The sequence below is a fragment of the Oncorhynchus keta genome, chromosome 35, assembly GCF_023373465.1.
Source record: "Oncorhynchus keta strain PuntledgeMale-10-30-2019 chromosome 35, Oket_V2, whole genome shotgun sequence".
In the NCBI taxonomy this organism is placed as follows: domain Eukaryota; kingdom Metazoa; phylum Chordata; class Actinopteri; order Salmoniformes; family Salmonidae; genus Oncorhynchus; species Oncorhynchus keta.
In genome coordinates this window covers 68,538,036-68,560,108 of record NC_068455.1, presented here as the reverse complement: position 1 = coordinate 68,560,108, position 22,073 = coordinate 68,538,036, and the positions used below count along the sequence as shown (strand labels likewise).

The following is a 22,073-nucleotide window of genomic DNA, read 5'->3' as shown; positions in this document are numbered from 1 at the left end:
GACTGAGGAGAGGGATGGAGAGAGAGGAGATAGAGGGACACTGGCTGACAGAGGGATGGAGAGAGAGGAGGATAGAGGGAGAGGCTGACTGAGGAGAGGGATGGAGAGAGAGGAGATAGAGGGAGAGGCTGACTGATGAGAGGGATGGAGAGAGAGGAGATAGAGGGAGAGGCTGACTGAGGAGAGGGATGGAGAGAGAGGAGGATAGAGGGAGAGGCTGACTGATGAGAGGGATGGAGAGAGAGGAGGATAGAGGGAGAGGCTGACTGAGGAGAGGGATGGAGAGAGAGGAGATAGAGGGAGAGGCTGACTGAGGAGAGGGATGGAGAGAGGAGGAGATAGAGGGAGAGGCTGACTGAGGAGAGGGATGGAGAGAGAGGAGGATAGAGGGAGAGGCTGACTGAGGAGAGAGAGGAGGATAGAGGGAGAGGCTGACTGAGGAGAGGGATGGAGAGAGAGGAGATAGAGGGAGAGGCTGACTGATGAGAGGGGTGGAGAGAGAGGAGATAGAGGGAGAGGCTGACTGAGGAGAGGGGTGGAGAGAGGAGATAGAGGGAGAGGCTGACTGAGGAGAGGGATGGAGAGAGAGGAGATAGAGGGAGAGGCTGACTGATGAGAGGGGTGGAGAGAGAGGAGATAGAGGGAGAGGCTGACTGAGGAGAGGGGTGGAGAGAGGAGATAGAGGGAGAGACTGAGGAGAGGGATGGGAGAGAGGCTGACTGAGGAGAGGGATGGAGAGAGAGGAGATAGAGGGAGAGGCTGACTGAGGAGAGGGGTGGAGAGAGAGGAGATAGAGGGAGAGGCTGACTGAGGGGAGAGGGATGGAGAGACTGAGGAGAGGGATGGAGAGAGAGGCTGACTGAGGAGAGGGATGGAGAGAGAGGAGATAGAGGGAGAGGCTGACTGAGGAGAGGGATGGAGAGAGAGGAGATAGAGGGAGAGGCTGACTGATGAGAGGGGTGGAGAGAGGAGATAGAGGGAGAGGCTGACTGAGGAGAGGGATGGAGAGAGAGGAGATAGAGGGAGAGGCTGACTGAGGAGAGGGATGGAGAGAGAGGAGGATAGAGGGAGAGGCTGACTGAGGAGAGGGGTGGAGAGAGAGGAGATAGAGGGAGAGGCTGACTGAGGAGAGGGATGGAGAGAGAGGAGATAGAGGGAGAGGCTGACTGAGGAGAGGGATGGAGAGAGAGGAGATAGAGGGAGAGGCTGACTGAGGAGAGGGATGGAGAGAGAGGAGATAGAGGGACACTGGCTGACTGAGGAGAGGGGTGGAGAGAGAGGAGATAGAGGGACACTGGCTGACAGAGGGATGGAGAGAGAGGAGGATAGAGGGAGAGGCTGACTGAGGAGAGGGATGGAGAGAGAGGAGATAGAGGGAGAGGCTGACTGAGGAGAGGGGTGGAGAGAGAGGAGATAGAGGGAGAGGCTGACTGAGGAGAGGGATGGAGAGAGAGGAGGATAGAGGGAGAGGCTGACTGATGAGAGGGATGGAGAGAGAGGAGGATAGAGGGAGAGGCTGACTGAGGAGAGGGATGGAGAGAGAGGAGATAGAGGGAGAGGCTGACTGAGGAGAGGGATGGAGAGAGAGGAGATAGAGGGAGAGGCTGACTGAGGAGAGGGATGGAGAGAGAGGAGGATAGAGGGAGAGGCTGACTGATGAGAGGGGTGGAGAGAGGAGATAGAGGGAGAGGCTGACTGAGGAGAGGGATGGAGAGAGAGGAGATAGAGGGAGAGGCTGACTGATGAGAGGGGTGGAGAGAGAGGAGATAGAGGGAGAGGCTGACTGAGGAGAGGGTGGAGAGAGAGGAGATAGAGGGAGAGGCTGACTGAGGAGAGGGATGGAGAGAGAGGAGATAGAGGGAGAGGCTGACTGATGAGAGAGGGATGGAGAGAGAGGAGATAGAGGGAGAGGCTGACTGAGGAGAGGGATGGAGAGAGAGGAGATAGAGGGAGAGGCTGACTGATGAGAGGGGTGGAGAGAGAGGAGATAGAGGGAGAGGCTGACTGAGGGGTGGGAGAGGGATAGAGGGGAGAGAGGAGAGGGATGGAGAGAGAGGCTGACTGAGGAGAGGGATGGAGAGAGGAGATAGAGGGAGAGGCTGACTGAGGAGAGGGATGGAGAGAGAGGAGATAGAGGGAGAGGCTGACTGAGGAGAGGGGTGGAGAGAGAGGAGATAGAGGGAGAGGCTGACTGAGGAGAGGGATGGAGAGAGAGGAGATAGAGGGAGAGGCTGACTGAGGAGAGGGATGGAGAGAGAGGAGATAGAGGGAGAGGCTGACTGAGGAGAGGGATGGAGAGAGAGGAGATAGAGGGAGAGGCTGACTGAGGAGAGGGGTGGAGAGAGGAGATAGAGGGAGAGGCTGACTGAGGAGAGGGATGGAGAGAGAGGAGATAGAGGGAGAGGCTGACTGATGAGAGGGGTGGAGAGAGAGGAGATAGAGGGAGAGGCTGACTGAGGAGAGGGGGGAGAGAGGAGATAGAGGGAGAGGCTGACTGAGGAGAGGGATGGGAGAGAGGAGATAGAGGGAGAGGCTGACTGAGGAGAGGGATGGAGAGAGAGGAGATAGAGGGAGAGGCTGACTGAGGAGAGGGGTGGAGAGAGAGGAGATAGAGGGAGAGGCTGACTGAGGAGAGGGATGGAGAGAGGAGATAGAGGGAGATGAGGAGAGGGATGGAGAGAGAGGAGATAGAGGGAGAGGCTGACTGAGGAGAGGGATGGAGAGAGAGGAGATAGAGGGAGAGGCTGACTGATGAGAGGGGTGGAGAGAGGAGATAGAGGGAGAGGCTGACTGAGGAGAGGGATGGAGAGAGAGGCTGACTGAGGAGAGGGATGGAGAGAGAGGAGATAGAGGGAGAGGCTGACTGAGGAGAGGGATGGAGAGAGAGGAGGATAGAGGGAGAGGCTGACTGAGGAGAGGGATGGAGAGAGAGGAGATAGAGGGAGAGGCTGACTGAGGAGAGGGATGGAGAGAGAGGAGATAGAGGGAGAGGCTGACTGAGGAGAGGGATGGAGAGAGAGGGGATAGAGGGAGAGGCTGACTGATGAGAGGGGTGGAGAGAGAGGAGATAGAGGGAGAGGCTGACTGAGGAGAGGGATGGAGAGAGAGGAGATAGAGGGAGAGGCTGACTGATGAGAGGGGTGGAGAGAGGAGATAGAGGGAGAGGCTGACTGAGGAGAGGGATGGAGAGAGAGGCTGACTGAGGAGAGGGATGGAGAGAGAGGAGATAGAGGGAGAGGCTGACTGAGGAGAGGGATGGAGAGAGAGGAGATAGAGGGAGAGGCTGACTGATGAGAGGGGCGGAGAGAGGAGATAGAGGGAGAGGCTGACTGAGGAGAGGGATGGAGAGAGGCTGACTGAGGAGAGGGATAGAGAGAGAGGAGATAGAGGGAGAGGCTGACTGAGGAGAGGGATGGAGAGAGAGGAGGATAGAGGGAGAGGCTGACTGAGGAGAGGGATGGAGAGAGAGGAGATAGAGGGAGAGGCTGACTGAGGAGAGGGATGGAGAGAGAGGAGATAGAGGGAGAGGCTGACTGAGGAGAGGGATGGAGAGAGAGGGGATAGAGGGAGAGGCTGACTGATGAGAGGGGTGGAGAGAGAGGAGATAGAGGGAGAGGCTGACTGAGGAGAGGGATGGAGAGAGAGGAGATAGAGGGAGAGGCTGACTGGAGAGAGGAGATAGAGGGAGAGGCTGACTGAGGAGAGGGATGGAGAGAGAGGAGATAGAGGGAGAGGCTGACTGAGGAGAGGGATGGAGAGAGAGGAGGATAGAGGGAGAGGCTGACTGATGAGAGGGGTGGAGAGATGGAGATAGAGGGAGAGGCTGACTGAGGAGAGGGATGGAGAGAGAGGAGATAGAGGGAGAGGCGGACTGATGAGAGGGGGGGAGAGAGAGGAGATAGAGGGAGAGGCTGACTGAGGAGAGGGGTGGAGAGAGAGGAGATAGAGGGAGAGGCTGACTGAGGAGAGGGATGGAGAGAGAGGAGATAGAGGGAGAGGCTGACTGATGAGAGGGGATGGAGAGAGAGGGATAGAGGGAGAGGCTGACTGAGGAGAGGGATGGAGAGAGAGGAGATAGAGGGAGAGGCTGACTGAGGAGAGGGATGGAGAGAGAGGAGATAGAGGGAGAGGCTGACTGAGGAGAGGGATGGAGAGAGAGGGGATAGAGGGAGAGGCTGACTGATGAGAGGGGTGGAGAGAGAGGAGATAGAGGGAGAGGCTGACTGAGGAGAGGGATGGAGAGAGAGGAGATAGAGGGAGAGGCTGACTGATGAGAGGGGTGGAGAGAGGAGATAGAGGGAGAGGCTGACTGAGGAGAGGGATGGAGAGAGAGGCTGACTGAGGAGAGGGATGGAGAGAGAGGAGATAGAGGGAGAGGCTGACTGAGGAGAGGGATGGAGAGAGAGGAGATAGAGGGAGAGGCTGACTGAGGAGAGGGGTGGAGAGAGGAGATAGAGGGAGAGGCTGACTGAGGAGAGGGATGGAGAGAGAGGCTGACTGAGGAGAGGGATGGAGAGAGAGGAGATAGAGGGAGAGGCTGACTGAGGAGAGGGATGGAGAGAGAGGAGGATAGAGGGAGAGGCTGACTGAGGAGAGGGATGGAGAGAGAGGAGATAGAGGGAGAGGCTGACTGAGGAGAGGGATGGAGAGAGAGGCTGACTGAGGAGAGGGATGGAGAGAGAGGAGATAGAGGGAGAGGCTGACTGATGAGAGGGGTGGGAGAGAGGAGATAGAGGGAGAGGCTGACTGAGGAGAGGGGTGGAGAGAGAGGAGATAGAGGGAGAGGCTGACTGAGGAGAGGGGTGGAGAGAGGAGATAGAGGGAGAGGCTGACTGAGGAGAGGGATGGAGAGAGAGGAGATAGAGGGAGAGGCTGACTGATGAGAGGGGTGGAGAGAGAGGGGATAGAGGGAGAGGCTGACTGATGAGAGGGGTGGAGAGAGAGGAGATAGAGGGAGAGGCTGACTGAGGAGAGGGGTGGAGAGAGGAGATAGAGGGAGAGGCTGACTGAGGAGAGGGATGGAGAGAGAGGAGATAGAGGGAGAGGCTGACTGATGAGAGGGGTGGAGAGAGAGGAGATAGAGGGAGAGGCTGACTGAGGAGAGGGGTGGAGAGAGGAGATAGAGGGAGAGGCTGACTGAGGAGAGGGAGGGAGAGAGAGGAGATAGAGGGAGAGGCTGACTGAGGAGAGGGATGGAGAGAGAGGAGATAGAGGGAGAGGCTGACTGAGGAGAGGGATGGAGAGAGAGGAGATAGAGGGAGAGGCTGACTGAGGAGAGGGATGAGAGAGAGGAGGATAGAGGGAGAGGCTGACTGAGGAGAGGGATGGAGAGAGAGGAGATAGAGGGAGAGGCTGACTGAGGAGAGGGGTGGAGAGAGAGGAGATAGAGGGACACTGGCTGACAGAGGGATGGAGAGAGAGGAGGATAGAGGGAGAGGCTGACTGAGGAGAGGGATGGAGAGAGAGGAGATAGAGGGAGAGGCTGACTGATGAGAGGGATGGAGAGAGAGGAGATAGAGGGAGAGGCTGACTGAGGAGAGGGATGGAGAGAGAGGAGGATAGAGGGAGAGGCTGACTGATGAGAGGGATGGAGAGAGAGGAGGATAGAGGGAGAGGCTGACTGAGGAGAGGGATGGAGAGAGAGGAGATAGAGGGAGAGGCTGACTGAGGAGAGGGATGGAGAGAGGAGGAGATAGAGGGAGAGGCTGACTGAGGAGAGGGATGGAGAGAGAGGAGGATAGAGGGAGAGGCTGACTGATGAGAGGGGTGGAGAGAGGAGGATAGAGGGAGAGGCTGACTGAGGAGAGGGATGGAGAGAGAGGAGATAGAGGGAGAGGCTGACTGAGGAGAGGGGTGGAGAGAGAGGAGATAGAGGGAGAGGCTGACTGAGGAGAGGGATGGAGAGAGAGGAGATAGAGGGAGAGGCTGACTGAGGAGAGGGATGGAGAGAGAGGAGATAGAGGGAGAGGCTGACTGATGAGAGGGGTGGAGAGAGAGGAGATAGAGGGAGAGGCTGACTGAGGAGAGGGATGGAGAGAGAGGAGATAGAGGGAGAGGCTGACTGATGAGAGGGGTGGAGAGAGAGGAGATAGAGGGAGAGGCTGACTGAGGAGAGGGGTGGAGAGAGGAGATAGAGGGAGAGGCTGACTGAGGAGAGGGATGGAGAGAGAGGCTGACTGAGGAGAGGGATGGAGAGAGAGGAGATAGAGGGAGAGGCTGACTGAGGAGAGGGATGGAGAGAGAGGAGATAGAGGGAGAGGCTGACTGAGGAGAGGGGTGGAGAGAGGAGATAGAGGGAGAGGCTGACTGAGGAGAGGGATGGAGAGAGAGGAGATAGAGGGAGAGGCTGACTGAGGAGAGGGATGGAGAGAGAGGAGATAGAGGGAGAGGCTGACTGATGAGAGGGGTGGAGAGAGAGGAGATAGAGGGAGAGGCTGACTGAGGAGAGGGGTGGGAGAGAGGAGATAGAGGGAGAGGCTGACTGAGGAGAGGGGTGGAGAGAGAGGAGATAGAGGGAGAGGCTGACTGAGGAGAGGGATGGAGAGAGAGGAGATAGAGGGAGAGGCTGACTGATGAGAGGGGTGAGAGAGAGGAGATAGAGGGAGAGGCTGACTGAGGAGAGGGGTGGAGAGAGGAGATAGAGGGAGAGGCTGACTGAGGAGAGGGATGGAGAGAGAGGAGATAGAGGGAGAGGCTGACTGAGGAGAGGGATGGAGAGAGAGGAGATAGAGGGAGAGGCTGACTGAGGAGAGGGGTGGAGAGAGGAGATAGAGGGAGAGGCTGACTGAGGAGAGGGATGGAGAGAGAGGCTGACTGAGGAGAGGGATGGAGAGAGAGGAGATAGAGGGAGAGGCTGACTGAGGAGAGGGATGGAGAGAGAGGAGGATAGAGGGAGAGGCTGACTGAGGAGAGGGATGGAGAGAGAGGAGATAGAGGGAGAGGCTGACTGAGGAGAGGGATGGAGAGAGAGGAGATAGAGGGAGAGGCTGACTGAGGAGAGGGATGGAGAGAGAGGAGATAGAGGGAGAGGCTGACTGATGAGAGGGATGGAGAGAGAGGAGATAGAGGGAGAGGCTGACTGAGGAGAGGGATGGAGAGAGAGGAGATAGAGGGAGAGGCTGACTGATGAGAGGGATGAGAGGAGATAGAGGAGAGGCTGATGAGGAGAGGGATGGAGAGAGAGGCTGACTGAGGAGAGGGATGGAGAGAGAGGAGATAGAGGGAGAGGCTGACTGAGGAGAGGGATGGAGAGAGAGGAGATAGAGGGAGAGGCTGACTGATGAGACTGAGAGAGAGGAGATAGAGGGAGAGGCTGAGAGGAGAGGGATGGGGAGAGGCTGACTGAGGAGAGGGATGGAGAGAGAGGAGATAGAGGGAGAGGCTGACTGAGGAGAGGGATGGAGAGAGAGGAGGATAGAGGGAGAGGCTGACTGAGGAGAGGGATGGAGAGAGAGGAGGATAGAGGGAGAGGCTGACTGAGGAGAGGGATGGAGAGAGAGGAGATAGAGGGAGAGGCTGACTGAGGAGAGGGATGGAGAGGAGATAGAGGGAGAGGCTGACTGATGAGAGGGATGGAGAGAGAGGAGATAGAGGGAGAGGCTGACTGAGGAGAGGGATGGAGAGAGAGGAGGATAGAGGGAGAGGCTGACTGAGGAGAGGGATGGAGAGAGAGGAGATAGAGGGAGAGGCTGACTGAGGAGAGGGATGGAGAGAGAGGAGATAGAGGGAGAGGCTGACTGAGGAGAGGGATGGAGAGAGAGGGGATAGAGGGAGAGGCTGACTGATGAGAGGGGTGGAGAGAGAGGAGATAGAGGGAGAGGCTGACTGAGGAGAGGGATGGAGAGAGAGGAGATAGAGGGAGAGGCTGACTGATGAGAGGGGTGGAGAGAGAGGAGATAGAGGGAGAGGCTGACTGAGGAGAGGGATGGAGAGAGAGGAGATAGAGGGAGAGGCTGACTGAGGAGAGGGATGGAGAGAGAGGAGATAGAGGGAGAGGCTGACTGATGAGAGGGGTGGAGAGAGAGGAGATAGAGGGAGAGGCTGACTGAGGAGAGGGATGGGAGAGAGGAGATAGAGGGAGAGGCTGACTGAGGAGAGGGATGGAGAGAGAGGAGATAGAGGAGAGGCTGACTGAGGAGAGGGATGGAGATAGAGGGAGAGGGAGAGGCTGACTGATGAGAGGGGTGGAGAGAGAGGAGATAGAGGGAGAGGCTGACTGAGGAGAGGGATGGAGAGAGAGGAGATAGAGGGAGAGGCTGACTGATGAGAGGGGTGGGAGAGAGGAGATAGAGGGAGAGGCTGACTGAGGAGAGGGATGGAGAGAGAGGCTGACTGAGGAGAGGGATGGAGAGAGAGGAGATAGAGGGAGAGGCTGACTGATGAGGAGAGGGATGGAGAGAGAGGAGATAGAGGGAGAGGCTGACTGATGAGAGGGGCGGAGAGAGGAGATAGAGGGAGAGGCTGACTGAGGAGAGGGATGGAGAGAGAGGCTGACTGAGGAGAGGGATGGAGAGAGAGGAGATAGAGGGAGAGGCTGACTGAGGAGAGGGATGGAGAGAGAGGAGGATAGAGGGAGAGGCTGACTGAGGAGAGGGATGAGATAGAGGGAGAGGCTGACTGAGGAGAGGGATGGGAGAGAGGCTGACTGAGGAGAGGGATGGAGAGAGAGGAGATAGAGGGAGAGGCTGACTGATGAGAGGGGTGAGAGAGAGGAGATAGAGGGAGAGGCTGACTGAGGAGAGGGGTGGAGAGAGAGGAGATAGAGGGAGAGGCTGACTGAGGAGAGGGATGGAGAGAGAGGAGATAGAGGGAGAGGCTGACTGAGGAGAGGGATGGAGAGAGAGGAGATAGAGGGAGAGGCTGACTGATGAGAGGGGTGGAGAGAGAGGAGATAGAGGGAGAGGCTGACTGATGAGAGGGGTGGAGAGAGAGGAGATAGAGGGAGAGGCTGACTGAGGAGAGGGATGGAGAGAGGAGATAGAGGGAGAGGCTGACTGAGGAGAGGGATGGAGAGAGAGGAGATAGAGGGAGAGGCTGACTGATGAGAGGGGTGGAGAGAGAGGAGATAGAGGGAGAGGCTGACTGAGGAGAGGGGTGGAGAGAGGAGATAGAGGGAGAGGCTGACTGAGGAGAGGGATGGAGAGAGAGGAGATAGAGGGAGAGGCTGACTGAGGAGAGGGATGGAGAGAGAGGAGATAGAGGGAGAGGCTGACTGATGAGAGGGGTGGAGAGAGGAGATAGAGGGAGAGGCTGACTGAGGAGAGGGATGGAGAGAGAGGCTGACTGAGGAGAGGGATGGAGAGAGAGGAGATAGAGGGAGAGGCTGACTGAGGAGAGGGATGGAGAGAGAGGAGGATAGAGGGAGAGGCTGACTGAGGAGAGGGATGGAGAGAGAGGAGATAGAGGGAGAGGCTGACTGAGGAGAGGGATGGAGAGAGAGGAGATAGAGGGAGAGGCTGACTGAGGAGAGGGATGGAGAGAGAGGGGATAGAGGGAGAGGCTGACTGATGAGAGGGGTGGAGAGAGAGGAGATAGAGGGAGAGGCTGACTGAGGAGAGGGATGGAGAGAGAGGAGATAGAGGGAGAGGCTGACTGATGAGAGGGGTGGAGAGAGGAGATAGAGGGAGAGGCTGACTGAGGAGAGGGATGGAGAGAGAGGCTGACTGAGGAGAGGGATGGAGAGAGAGGAGATAGAGGGAGAGGCTGACTGAGGAGAGGGATGGAGAGAGAGGAGATAGAGGGAGAGGCTGACTGATGAGAGGGGCGGAGAGAGGAGATAGAGGGAGAGGCTGACTGAGGAGAGGGATGGAGAGAGAGGAGATAGAGGGAGAGGCTGACTGAGGAGAGGGATGGAGAGAGAGGAGGATAGAGGGAGAGGCTGACTGAGGAGAGGGATGGAGAGAGAGGAGATAGAGGGAGAGGCTGACTGAGGAGAGGGATGGAGAGAGAGGAGATAGAGGGAGAGGCTGACTGAGGAGAGGGATGGAGAGAGAGGAGGATAGAGGGAGAGGCTGACTGATGAGAGGGGTGGAGAGAGAGGAGATAGAGGGAGAGGCTGACTGAGGAGAGGGATGGAGAGAGAGGAGATAGAGGGAGAGGCTGACTGATGAGAGGGGTGGAGAGAGGAGATAGAGGGAGAGGCTGACTGAGGAGAGGGATGGAGAGAGAGGCTGACTGAGGAGAGGGATGGAGAGAGAGGAGATAGAGGGAGAGGCTGACTGAGGAGAGGGATGGAGAGAGAGGAGATAGAGGGAGAGGCTGACTGATGAGAGGGGTGGAGAGAGGAGATAGAGGGAGAGGCTGACTGAGGAGAGGGATGGAGAGAGAGGCTGACTGAGGAGAGGGATGGAGAGAGAGGAGATAGAGGGAGAGGCTGACTGAGGAGAGGGATGGAGAGAGAGGAGATAGAGGGAGAGGCTGACTGAGGAGAGGGATGAGAGAGAGGAGATAGAGGGAGAGGCTGACTGAGGAGAGGGATGGAGAGAGAGGAGATAGAGGGAGAGGCTGACTGAGGAGAGGGATGGAGAGAGAGGAGATAGAGGGAGAGGCTGACTGATGAGAGGGGTGGAGAGAGAGGAGATAGAGGGAGAGGCTGACTGAGGAGAGGGATGGAGAGAGAGGAGATAGAGGGAGAGGCTGACTGATGAGAGGGGTGGAGAGAGAGGAGATAGAGGGAGAGGCTGACTGAGGAGAGGGATGGAGAGAGAGGAGATAGAGGGAGAGGCTGACTGAGGAGAGGGATGGAGAGAGAGGAGATAGAGGGAGAGGCTGACTGATGAGAGGGATGGAGAGAGAGGAGATAGAGGGAGAGGCTGACTGAGGAGAGGGATGGAGAGAGAGGAGATAGAGGGAGAGGCTGACTGAGGAGAGGGATGGAGAGAGAGGAGATAGAGGGACACTGACTGACAGAGGGATGGAGAGAGAGGAGATAGAGGGAGAGGCTGACTGAGGAGAGGGATGGAGAGAGAGGAGATAGAGGGAGAGGCTGACTGATGAGAGGGATGGAGAGAGAGGAGATAGAGGGAGAGGCTGACTGAGGAGAGGGATGGAGAGAGAGGAGGATAGAGGGAGAGGCTGACTGATGAGAGGGATGGAGAGAGAGGAGATAGAGGGAGAGGCTGACTGAGGAGAGGGATGGAGAGAGAGGAGATAGAGGGAGAGGCTGACTGAGGAGAGGGATGGAGAGAGGAGGAGATAGAGGGAGAGGCTGACTGAGGAGAGGGATGGAGAGAGAGGAGATAGAGAGAGAGGCTGACTGAGGAGAGGGATGGAGAGAGAGGAGGATAGAGGGAGAGGCTGACTGATGAGAGGGGTGGAGAGAGAGGAGATAGAGGGAGAGGCTGACTGAGGAGAGGGGTGGAGAGAGGAGATAGAGGGAGAGGCTGACTGAGGAGAGGGATGGAGAGAGAGGCTGACTGAGGAGAGGGATGGAGAGAGAGGAGATAGAGAGAGAGGCTGACTGAGGAGAGGGATGGAGAGAGAGGAGGATAGAGGGAGAGGCTGACTGAGGAGAGGGGTGGAGAGAGAGGAGACAGAGGGAGAGGCTGACTGAGGAGAGGGATGGAGAGAGAGGAGATAGAGGGAGAGGCTGACTGAGAGGGATGGAGAGAGAGGAGGATAGAGGGAGAGGCTGACTGAGGAGAGGGATGGAGAGAGAGGAGATAGAGGGACACTGGCTGACTGAGGAGAGGGGTGGAGAGAGAGGAGATAGAGGGACACTGGCTGACAGAGGGATGGAGAGAGAGGAGGATAGAGGGAGAGGCTGACTGAGGAGAGGGATGGAGAGAGAGGAGATAGAGGGAGAGGCTGACTGATGAGAGGGATGGAGAGAGAGGAGATAGAGGGAGAGGCTGACTGAGGAGAGGGATGGAGAGAGAGGAGGATAGAGGGAGAGGCTGACTGATGAGAGGGATGGAGAGAGAGGAGGATAGAGGGAGAGGCTGACTGAGGAGAGGGATGGAGAGAGAGGAGATAGAGGGAGAGGCTGACTGAGGAGAGGGATGGAGAGAGGAGGATAGAGGGAGAGGCTGACTGAGGAGAGGGATGGAGAGAGAGGAGATAGAGGGAGAGGCTGACTGAGGAGAGGGATGGAGAGAGAGGAGGATAGAGGGAGAGGCTGACTGATGAGAGGGGTGGAGAGAGGAGGATAGAGGGAGAGGCTGACTGAGGAGAGGGATGGAGAGAGAGGAGATAGAGGGAGAGGCTGACTGATGAGAGGGGTGGAGAGAGAGGAGATAGAGGGAGAGGCTGACTGAGGAGAGGGATGGAGAGAGAGGAGATAGAGGGAGAGGCTGACTGATGAGAGGGGTGGAGAGAGAGGAGATAGAGGGAGAGGCTGACTGAGGAGAGGGGGAGAGAGGAGATAGAGGGAGAGGCTGACTGAGGAGAGGGATGGAGAGAGAGGCTGACTGAGGAGAGGGATGGAGAGAGAGGAGAGATAGAGGGAGAGGCTGACTGAGGAGAGGGATGGAGAGAGAGGAGATAGAGGGAGAGGCTGACTGAGGAGAGGGGTGGGAGAGAGGAGATAGAGGGAGAGGCTGACTGAGGAGAGGGATGGAGAGAGAGGAGATAGAGGGAGAGGCTGACTGAGGAGAGGGATGGAGAGAGAGGAGATAGAGGGAGAGGCTGACTGATGAGAGGGATGGAGAGAGAGGAGATAGAGGGAGAGGCTGACTGAGGAGAGGGGTGGGAGAGAGGAGATAGAGGGAGAGGCTGACTGAGGAGAGGGATGGAGAGAGAGGAGATAGAGGGAGAGGCTGACTGATGAGAGGGATGGAGAGAGAGGGATAGAGGAGAGGCTGACTGATGAGAGGGGTGGAGAGAGAGGAGATAGAGGGAGAGGCTGACTGATGAGAGGGGTGGAGAGAGGAGATAGAGGGAGAGGCTGACTGAGGAGAGGGATGGAGAGAGAGGAGATAGAGAGAGAGGCTGACTGAGGAGAGGGATGGAGAGAGAGGAGGATAGAGGGAGAGGCTGACTGAGGAGAGGGGTGGAGAGAGAGGAGATAGAGGGAGAGGCTGACTGAGGAGAGGGGTGGAGAGAGGAGATAGAGGGAGAGGCTGACTGAGGAGAGGGATGGAGAGAGAGGAGATAGAGGGAGAGGCTGACTGAGGAGAGGGATGGAGAGAGAGGAGATAGAGGGAGAGGCTGACTGAGGAGAGAGGAGATAGAGGGAGAGGCTGACTGAGGATAGGGATGGGAGAGAGGGCTGACTGATGAGAGGGGTGGAGAGAGAGGAGATAGAGGGAGAGGCTGACTGAGGAGAGGGGTGGAGAGAGAGGAGATAGAGGGAGAGGCTGACTGATGAGAGGGGTGGAGAGAGGAGATAGAGGGAGAGGCTGACTGAGGAGAGGGATGGAGAGAGAGGAGATAGAGGGAGAGGCTGACTGAGGAGAGGGATGGAGAGAGAGGAGGATAGAGGGAGAGGCTGACTGATGAGAGGGGTGGAGAGAGAGGAGATAGAGGGAGAGGCTGACTGAGGAGAGGGGTGGAGAGAGGAGATAGAGGGAGAGGCTGACTGAGGAGAGGGATGGAGAGAGAGGAGATAGAGGGAGAGGCTGACTGAGGAGAGGGATGGAGAGAGAGGAGATAGAGGGAGAGGCTGACTGATGAGAGGGGTGGAGGAGAGGGATAGAGGGAGAGGCTGACTGAGGAGAGGGATGGAGAGAGAGGCTGACTGAGGAGAGGGATGGAGAGAGAGGAGATAGAGGGAGAGGCTGACTGAGGAGAGGGATGGAGAGAGAGGAGATAGAGGAGAGGCTGACTGAGGAGAGGGATGAGAGAGAGGAGATAGTCAGTCAGGAAAGCTAAGGCCAGCTTCTTCAGGCAGAAGTTTGCATCCTTTGCATCCTGTAACTCCAACTCCAAAAAGTTCTGGGACAGTGAGTCCATGGAGAACAAGAGCACCTCCTCCCAGCTGCCCACTGCACTGAGGAGAAACAGGGATAAATCCATGATTATCGAAAACTTCAATAAGCACTTCTCAACGGCTGGATGATCCAACCTCGGCCACAGCCCGCCTCGGGAGCCTCTCCAGGCTTACCCAAATCCAGATAGCAGATGTTCTGAAAGAGGCAAAATGGAGAGCTGGGCTTGATAATCTGGATATTTCTGAAACTATCTGCCGCCATTGGCAACCCCTATTAGAGCCTGTTCAACCTCTCTTTCATATGACTGAGATCCCCAAGGATTGGAAAGCTGGCAGTCATCCCTCTTCAAAGGGGAGACACCCTGGACCCAAACTGCTATAGACCTATATCCATCCTGCCCTGCCTATCTAAGGTCTTTGAAAGCCAAGTCAACAAACAGGTCACTGACCATCTCGAAGGGAGTACCTTCTCCGCTGTGCAATCTGGTTTCCGAGAGGTCACGGGTGACCTCAGCCACATCAAGGTACTAAATGATATCATAACCGCCATCGATAAAAGACAGTACTGTGCAGGTCTTCAGATAGAGGGACTCTGTCAATCACCTGATCGGCAGACTCAACAGCCTCGGTTTTTCGGATGACTGCCTTGCCTGGTTCAGAGCAGACAGAGTTCAGTGTGGAGAGGTCCTCTGGCAGTCTCTATGGGGGTGCCACAGGGTTCACCTCGGGCCGACTCTTTCTCTGTATATATCAATGATGTTGCTCTTGCTGCGGGCGATTCCCTGATCCACCCTACGCAGACGACACCATTCTATATACTTTCGGCCCGTCATTGGACACTGTGCTATCCAACCTCCAAACGAGCTTCAATGCCATACAGCACTCCTTCCGTGGCCTCCAACTGCTCCTAAACGCGAGTAAAACCAAATGCATGCTTTTCAACCGATCGCTGACTGCACCCGCATGCCCGACTAGCATCACCAGATGGGAATATGTGGAGAGGTGTCTGGAGAGCAAACTCTCCTTCCAGACTCACATCAAACATCTCCAATCAAAAATCAAATCCAGATATTCCGCAACAAAGCCTCCTTCACTCACGAGAGCTTACTGTAAAACTGACTATCCTGGACCGATCCAGAGGGTCATCTACAAATGGCTTCCAACACTCTACTCAGCAAACTGGATGCAGGTGCCAGCTTTGTCACTAAAGCACCTTATACCACCCACCACTGCGGATGCTCTAGAGAGGAGACTCGAGGACCCACTGGCTCCAGGTCATCTACAAGTCCATGAGGTAAAGCCCGCCTTATCTCAGTTCACTGGTCACGATGGAGATCCGTAGCACGCGATCCAGCAGGTGTATCTCACTGATCATCCCTAAAGCCAACACCTCATTTGGCCGAGAGGGACTGGAAGAATTGCAAAAAAAGAGGAGACTTTTATCTCCCTCACCAACTTCAAACATCAGCTATCCGAGCAGCTAACCGATCGCTGCAGCTGTACATAGTCTATTGGTAAATAGCTCACCCTTTTTTCACCTACCTCATTCCCATACTGTTTTTATACTGTTTTTATTTATTTACTTTTCTGCTCTTTTGGATGTACATGCCCATCTGATCATTTATCACCAGTGTTAATCTGCAAAATTGTATTATTCGCCTACCCTCATGCCTTTTTGCACACATTGTATATAGAGGGATTGACTTGCCAAATTGTTTACTCCATGTGTAACTCTGTGTTGTCTGTTCACACTGGCTTTTATCTTGGCCAGGGATGGAGAAGTTCTCAACTAGCCTACCTGGTTAAATAAAGGTGAAATAAAAATAAAATAAAAATAGAGGGAGAGGCTGACTGAGGAGAGGGATGGATAGAGGGAGAGGCTGACTGAGGAGAGGGATGGAGAGAGAGGAGATAGAGGGAGAGGCTGACTGAGGAGAGGGAGAGAGAGATGACTGAGGAGAGGGATGGAGAGAGAGGAGATAGAGGGAGAGGCTGACTGAGGAGAGGGATGGAGAGAGAGGAGATAGAGGGAGAGGCTGACTGATGAGAGAGAGAGGAGATAGAGGGAGAGGCTGACTGGAGGAGAGGGATGGAGAGAGAGGCTGACTGAGGAGAGGGATGGAGAGAGAGGAGATAGAGGGAGAGGCTGACTGAGGAGAGGGATGGAGAGAGAGGAGGATAGAGGGAGAGGCTGACTGAGGAGAGGGATGGAGAGAGAGGAGATAGAGGGAGAGGCTGACTGAGGAGAGGGATGGAGAGAGAGGAGATAGAGGGAGAGGCTGACTGAGGAGAGGGATGGAGAGAGAGGGATAGAGGGAGAGGCTGACTGATGAGAGGGGTGGAGAGAGAGAGAGATAGAGGGAGAGGCTGACTGAGGAGAGGGATGGAGAGAGAGGAGATAGAGGGAGAGGCTGACTGATGAGAGGGGTGGAGAGAGGTGATAGAGGGAGAGGCTGACTGAGGAGAGGGATGGAGAGAGAGGCTGACTGAGGAGAGGGATGGAGAGAGAGGAGATAGAGGGAGAGGCTGACTGAGGAGAGGGATGGAGAGAGAGGAGATAGAGGGAGAGGCTGACTGATGAGAGGGGTGGAGAGAGGAGATAGAGGGAGAGGCTGACTGAGGAGAGGGATGGAGAGAGAGGCTGACTGAGGAGAGGGATGGAGAGAGAGGAGATAGAGGGAGAGGCTGACTGAGGAGAGGGATGGAGAGAGAGGAGATAGAGGGAGAGGCTGACTGAGGAGAGGGATGGAGAGAGAGGAGATAGAGGGAGAGGCTGACTGAGGAGAGGGATGGAGAGAGAGGAGATAGAGGGAGAGGCTGACTGAGGAGAGGGATGGAGAGAGAGGAGATAGAGGGAGAGGCTGACTGATGAGAGGGGTGGAGAGAGAGGAGATAGAGGGAGAGGCTGACTGAGGAGAGGGATGGAGAGAGAGGAGATAGAGGGAGAGGCTGACTGATGAGAGGGGTGGAGAGAGAGGAGATAGAGGGAGAGGCTGACTGATGAGAGGGGTGGAGAGAGAGGAGATAGAGGGAGAGGCTGACTGAGGAGAGGGATGGAGAGAGAGGAGATAGAGGGAGAGGCTGACTGAGGAGAGGGGTGGAGAGAGAGGAGATAGAGGGAGAGGCTGACTGAGAGAGGGGTGGAGAGAGGAGATAGAGGGAGAGGCTGACTGAGGAGAGGGATGGAGAGAGAGGCTGACTGAGGAGAGGGATGGAGAGAGAGGAGAAAGAGGGAGAGGCTGACTGAGGAGAGGGATGGAGAGAGAGGGATAGAGGGAGAGGCTGACTGAGGAGAGGAGAGAGAGATACAGGGAGAGGCTGACTGAGGAGAGGGATGGAGAGAGAGGAGATAGAGGGAGAGGCTGACTGAGGAGAGGGATGGAGAGAGAGGAGATAGAGGGAGAGGCTGACTGAGGAGAGGGGTGGAGAGAGAGGAGATAGAGGGAGAGGCTGACTGAGGAGAGGGGGAGAGAGGAGATAGAGGGAGAGGCTGACTGAGGAGAGGGATGGAGAGAGAGGAGATAGAGGAGAGGCTGACTGATGAGAGGGATGGAGAGAGAGGAGATAGAGGGAGAGGCTGACTGATGAGAGGGATGGAGAGAGAGGAGATAGAGGGAGAGGCTGACTGAGGAGAGGGATGGAGAGAGAGGAGATAGAGGGAGAGGCTGACTGAGGAGAGGGATGGAGAGAGAGGAGATAGAGGGAGAGGCTGACTGATGAGAGGGGGTGAGAGAGAGGGATAGAGGGAGAGGCTGACTGAGGAGAGGGGTGGAGAGAGGAGAGAGGGAGAGGCTGACTGAGGAGAGGGATGGAGAGAGAGGAGATAGAGGGAGAGGCTGACTGAGGAGAGGGATGGAGAGAGAGGAGATAGAGGGAGAGGCTGACTGATGAGGGGTGGAGAGAGGGATGGAGAGGCTGACTGAGGAGAGGGAGAGGAGAGGCTGACTGAGGAGAGGGATGGAGAGAGAGGAGATAGAGGGAGAGGCTGACTGAGGAGAGGGATGGAGAGAGAGGCTGACTGAGGAGAGGGGATGGAGAGAGAGGAGATAGAGGGAGAGGCTGACTGAGGAGAGGGATGGAGAGGCTGACTGAGGAGAGGGATGGAGAGAGAGGAGATAGAGGGAGAGGGCTGAGGAGAGGGATGGAGAGAGAGAGGCTGACTGAGGAGAGGGATGGAGAGAGAGGAGATAGAGGGAGAGGCTGACTGAGGAGAGGGATGGAGAGAGAGGAGATAGAGGGAGAGGCTGACTGATGAGAGGGGTGGGAGAGAGGAGATAGAGGGAGAGGCTGACTGAGGAGAGGGATGGAGGAGAGGGATGAGGGAGAGAGAGAGGGAGATAGAGGGAGAGGCTGACTGAGGAGAGGGATGGAGAGAGAGGAGATAGAGGGAGAGGCTGACTGAGGAGAGGGATGGAGAGAGAGGAGATAGAGGGAGAGGCTGACTGAGGAGAGGGATGGAGAGAGAGGAGATAGAGGGAGAGGCTGACTGAGGAGAGGGATGAGAGAGAGGGATAGAGGGAGAGGCTGACTGATGAGAGGGGTGGAGAGAGAGGAGATAGAGGGAGAGGCTGACTGAGGAGAGGGATGGAGAGAGAGGAGATAGAGGAGAGGCTGACTGATGAGAGGGTGGAGAGAGAGGAGATAGAGGGAGAGGCTGACTGATGAGAGGGTGGAGAGAGAGGAGATAGAGGGAGAGGCTGACTGAGGAGAGGGATGGAGAGAGAGGAGATAGAGGGAGAGGCTGACTGATGAGAGGGATGGAGAGAGAGGAGATAGAGGGAGAGGCTGACTGAGGAGAGGGATGGAGAGAGAGGAGATAGAGGGAGAGGCTGACTGAGGAGAGGGATGGAGAGAGAGGTGATAGAGGGAGAGGCTGACTGATGAGAGGGTGGAGAGAGAGGAGATAAAGGGAGAGGCTGACTGAGGAGAGGGATGGAGAGAGAGGAGATAGAGGGAGAGGCTGACTGATGAGAGGGGTGGAGAGAGGAGATAGAGGGAGAGGCTGACTGAGGAGAGGGATGGAGAGAGAGGCTGACTGAGGAGAGGAGGATGGAGAGAGAGGAGATAGAGGGAGAGGCTGACTGAGGAGAGGGATGGAGAGAGAGGAGATAGAGGGAGAGGCTGACTGATGAGAGGGGTGGAGAGAGGGATAGAGGGAGAGGCTGACTGAGAGAGGGATAGAGGAGAGGCTGACTGAGGAGAGGGATGGAGAGAGAGGAGATAGAGGGAGAGGCTGACTGAGGAGAGGGATGGAGAGAGAGGAGATAGAGGGAGAGGCTGACTGAGGAGAGGGATGGGAGAGAGGAGATAGAGGGAGAGGCTGACTGAGGAGAGGGATGGAGAGAGAGGAGATAGAGGGAGAGGCTGACTGAGGAGAGGGATGGAGAGAGAGGGGATAGAGGGAGAGGCTGACTGATGAGAGGGGTGGAGAGAGAGGAGATAGAGGGAGAGGCTGACTGAGGAGAGGGATGGAGAGAGAGGAGATAGAGGGAGAGGCTGACTGAGGAGAGGGATGGAGAGAGAGGAGATAGAGGGAGAGGCTGACTGAGGAGAGGGATGGAGAGAGAGGAGATAGAGGGAGAGGCTGACTGATGAGAGGGGTGGAGAGAGGAGATAGAGGGAGAGGCTGACTGAGGAGAGGGATGGAGAGAGGCTGACTGAGGAGAGGGATGGAGAGAGAGGAGATAGAGGGAGAGGCTGACTGAGGAGAGGGGTGGAGAGAGAGGAGATAGAGGGAGAGGCTGACTGATGAGAGGGGTGGAGAGAGAGGAGATAGAGGGAGAGGCTGACTGAGGAGAGGGATGGAGAGAGAGGAGATAGAGGGAGAGGCTGACTGATGAGAGGGATGGAGAGAGAGGAGGATAGAGGGGAGGATGAGAGGAGGAGGAGGGAGTGAAAGGGTTTCTCACTCTAGTGATGGAGGCGTTGGAGGTGAGCTTCCGTCTAGGCTTTTTCTTCCTCACCTCATCCTCTTCATCATACAGATACTGAGAGAGAGAGCGAGAGAGAGAGACAAAGACAGAGAGATCGAGACAGAAAGACAGAGAGAGAGACAGCAAGAGAGACAGCAAGAAAGACAGCAAGAAAGACAGACAGTTTGAGAGAAAGACAGAGACAAAGACAGAAGGAGAGAGAGAGACAGCGAGAGAGACAGAGAGAGAGAGAGACAAAGACAGCGAGAGAGAGGCAGAGAGAGAGACAAAGCCAGCGAGAGAGACAAAGACAAAGAGAGAGACAAAGAGAGAGACAGAAAGACAAAGACAAAGACAGAGAGAGAGAAAAAAACAGAAAGAGAGAGAGTAAGAGACAGGAGGAGAAAGAGAGAAAGACAGAAAGAGAACGAGACAGAGAGAGAGAGACAAAGCCAGTGAGAGAGACAAAGACAAAGAGAGAAACAGAGACAGTGAGACAGAAAGACAACGAAACAGAGAGAGACAGCAAGTGAGAGAAACAGCAAGAGAGAGAGAACATGAAAGAGAGAGACAGAGAGAGAGCGAGAGAGACAGAGAGAGAGAGAATAGAGAGAGAGAGAGAGAGAGAGAGAGAGAGTTATTAAGAGCATCACACACACAGCGATCTCCAGGTTATTTATACCACACCGACTGTGACCTCCTTCCTTCATCCTTTCACATATCACTGGTCCTCTCCTTCACTCCTGACCCCTTCCATCCCTCCTTTCCTCCTTTCACTCCATTCCTCTGTCCTCCCTGAGCCATGTCCTCCTCTCTGAGCCTTGTCCGCCTCCCTGAGTAGTGTCCCCCTCTCTGAGCCATGTCCCCCTCTCTGAGCCTTGTCCGCCTCCCTGAGCAGTGTCCCCCTCTCTGAGCCTTATCCGCCTCCCTGAGCAGTGTCCCCCTCTCTGAGCAGTGTCCCCCTCTCTGAGCCTTGTCCGCCTCCCTGAGCATCCGCCTCCCTGAGCATTGTCCCCCTTTCTGAGCCTTATCCCCCTCCCTGAGCAGTATCCCCCTCTCTGAGCCGTGTCCCCCTCTCTGAGCCTTGTCCCCCTCCCTGAGCCGTGTTCCCTCCCTGAGCAGTGTACCCCTCCCTGAGCCGTGTATCCCTCCCTGAGCCTTGTCTCCCTCCCTGAGCCATGTCCCCCTCTCTGAGCCTTGTCCTCCTCCCTGAGCCTTGTCCCCCTCCCTGAGTAGTGTCCCCCTCTCTGAGCCGTGTCTCTCTCTCTGAGCCGTGTCCCCCTCTCTGAGCCTTGTCCCCCTCTCTGAGCCGTGTCCCCATCTCTGAGCCTTGTCCCCCTCTCTGAGCCTTGTCCCCCTCCCTGAGCAGTGTCCCCCTCCCTGAGCAGTGTCCCCCTCCTTGAGCAGTGTCTCCCTCCCTGAGCCTTGTCTCCCTCTCTGTCCCGTGTCCCCCTCTATGAGCAGTGTCCCCCTCTCTGTCCCGTGTCCCCCTCTCTGAGCCGTGTCCTCCTTCACCTCCCCTCCAGTTATCTCTGCTTCGCACAGGACTAGACAAACACACACACACACACACACACCTGGCCGTGGTCGTCACTGCCCTCCTGTTCTGATGAGAAGCTCTCCTCCTCTTCCTCAGAATAGTTATCAATGTCTGGAGAACGATCTGAGAGAGAGAGAGAGACAGAGAGAGGGAGAGAGAGAAGAGGGAGAGGAGAGAGAGAGAAGAGGGAGAGAGAAGAGAGAGAGCAAAGAGAGAGAGGAGACAGAGGGAGAAAGAGAGAAGAGAGAAAAAAAGATATAGGATATATATATATAGGGATATATATATAGATTTAGATATATATAAGTTTTACATATAGAAATGAGAGAAAAGATATATAGAGAGGGGAATATAGGGACATAAAGGTATAATCATTGGGAAAGAATTCAACAGAGTTTATCATCCATCAAATAGGGAGAGATGAAAAGACAGAGAATGAGATAGTAAAATGATATCAACAAGATGGCGTATGTAGGTCTTACCAGACATCTTGGCCTTGGGTCCTCGTATATGGGCTGGCATATGACCTCCGCCACGGGTACAGATACTGGCTTTTTACATATCACCTGGTGAGGGTGAAGAACCAAGGAAAGACGGGAGGGAAGACATAGAAAAGAGATGGGATTAAAGGAGGATATAGAAAGAGAGATGGGATTATAGAGTAGAAAGAGAGATGGGGATAAAAGAGGAGGATACATATATATATTTTAAAGAGGATATATATATATGGGGATTAAAAAAGGAGGATAGAGTA

At 55.6% G+C, this 22,073-nt stretch overlaps 1 protein-coding gene across 2 annotated transcripts in view; it reads right to left on the bottom strand.

Annotated features, from left to right (window-relative positions):
- LOC118369185 (phosphofurin acidic cluster sorting protein 1-like) overlaps nt 1–22,073 on the bottom strand; it is a 118,086-nt gene that overhangs the window by 31,893 nt on the left and 64,120 nt on the right. For both annotated transcript variants that reach the window (XM_052497437.1, XM_052497438.1), the window contains exons 6-7: nt 21,357–21,442; nt 19,777–19,854 (exon numbers count right to left, since the gene is read on the bottom strand). In XM_052497437.1, coding sequence (XP_052353397.1) covers nt 19,777–19,854; nt 21,357–21,442 — 164 coding nt within the window. The remainder of the gene's footprint in view (nt 1–19,776; nt 19,855–21,356; nt 21,443–22,073) is intronic.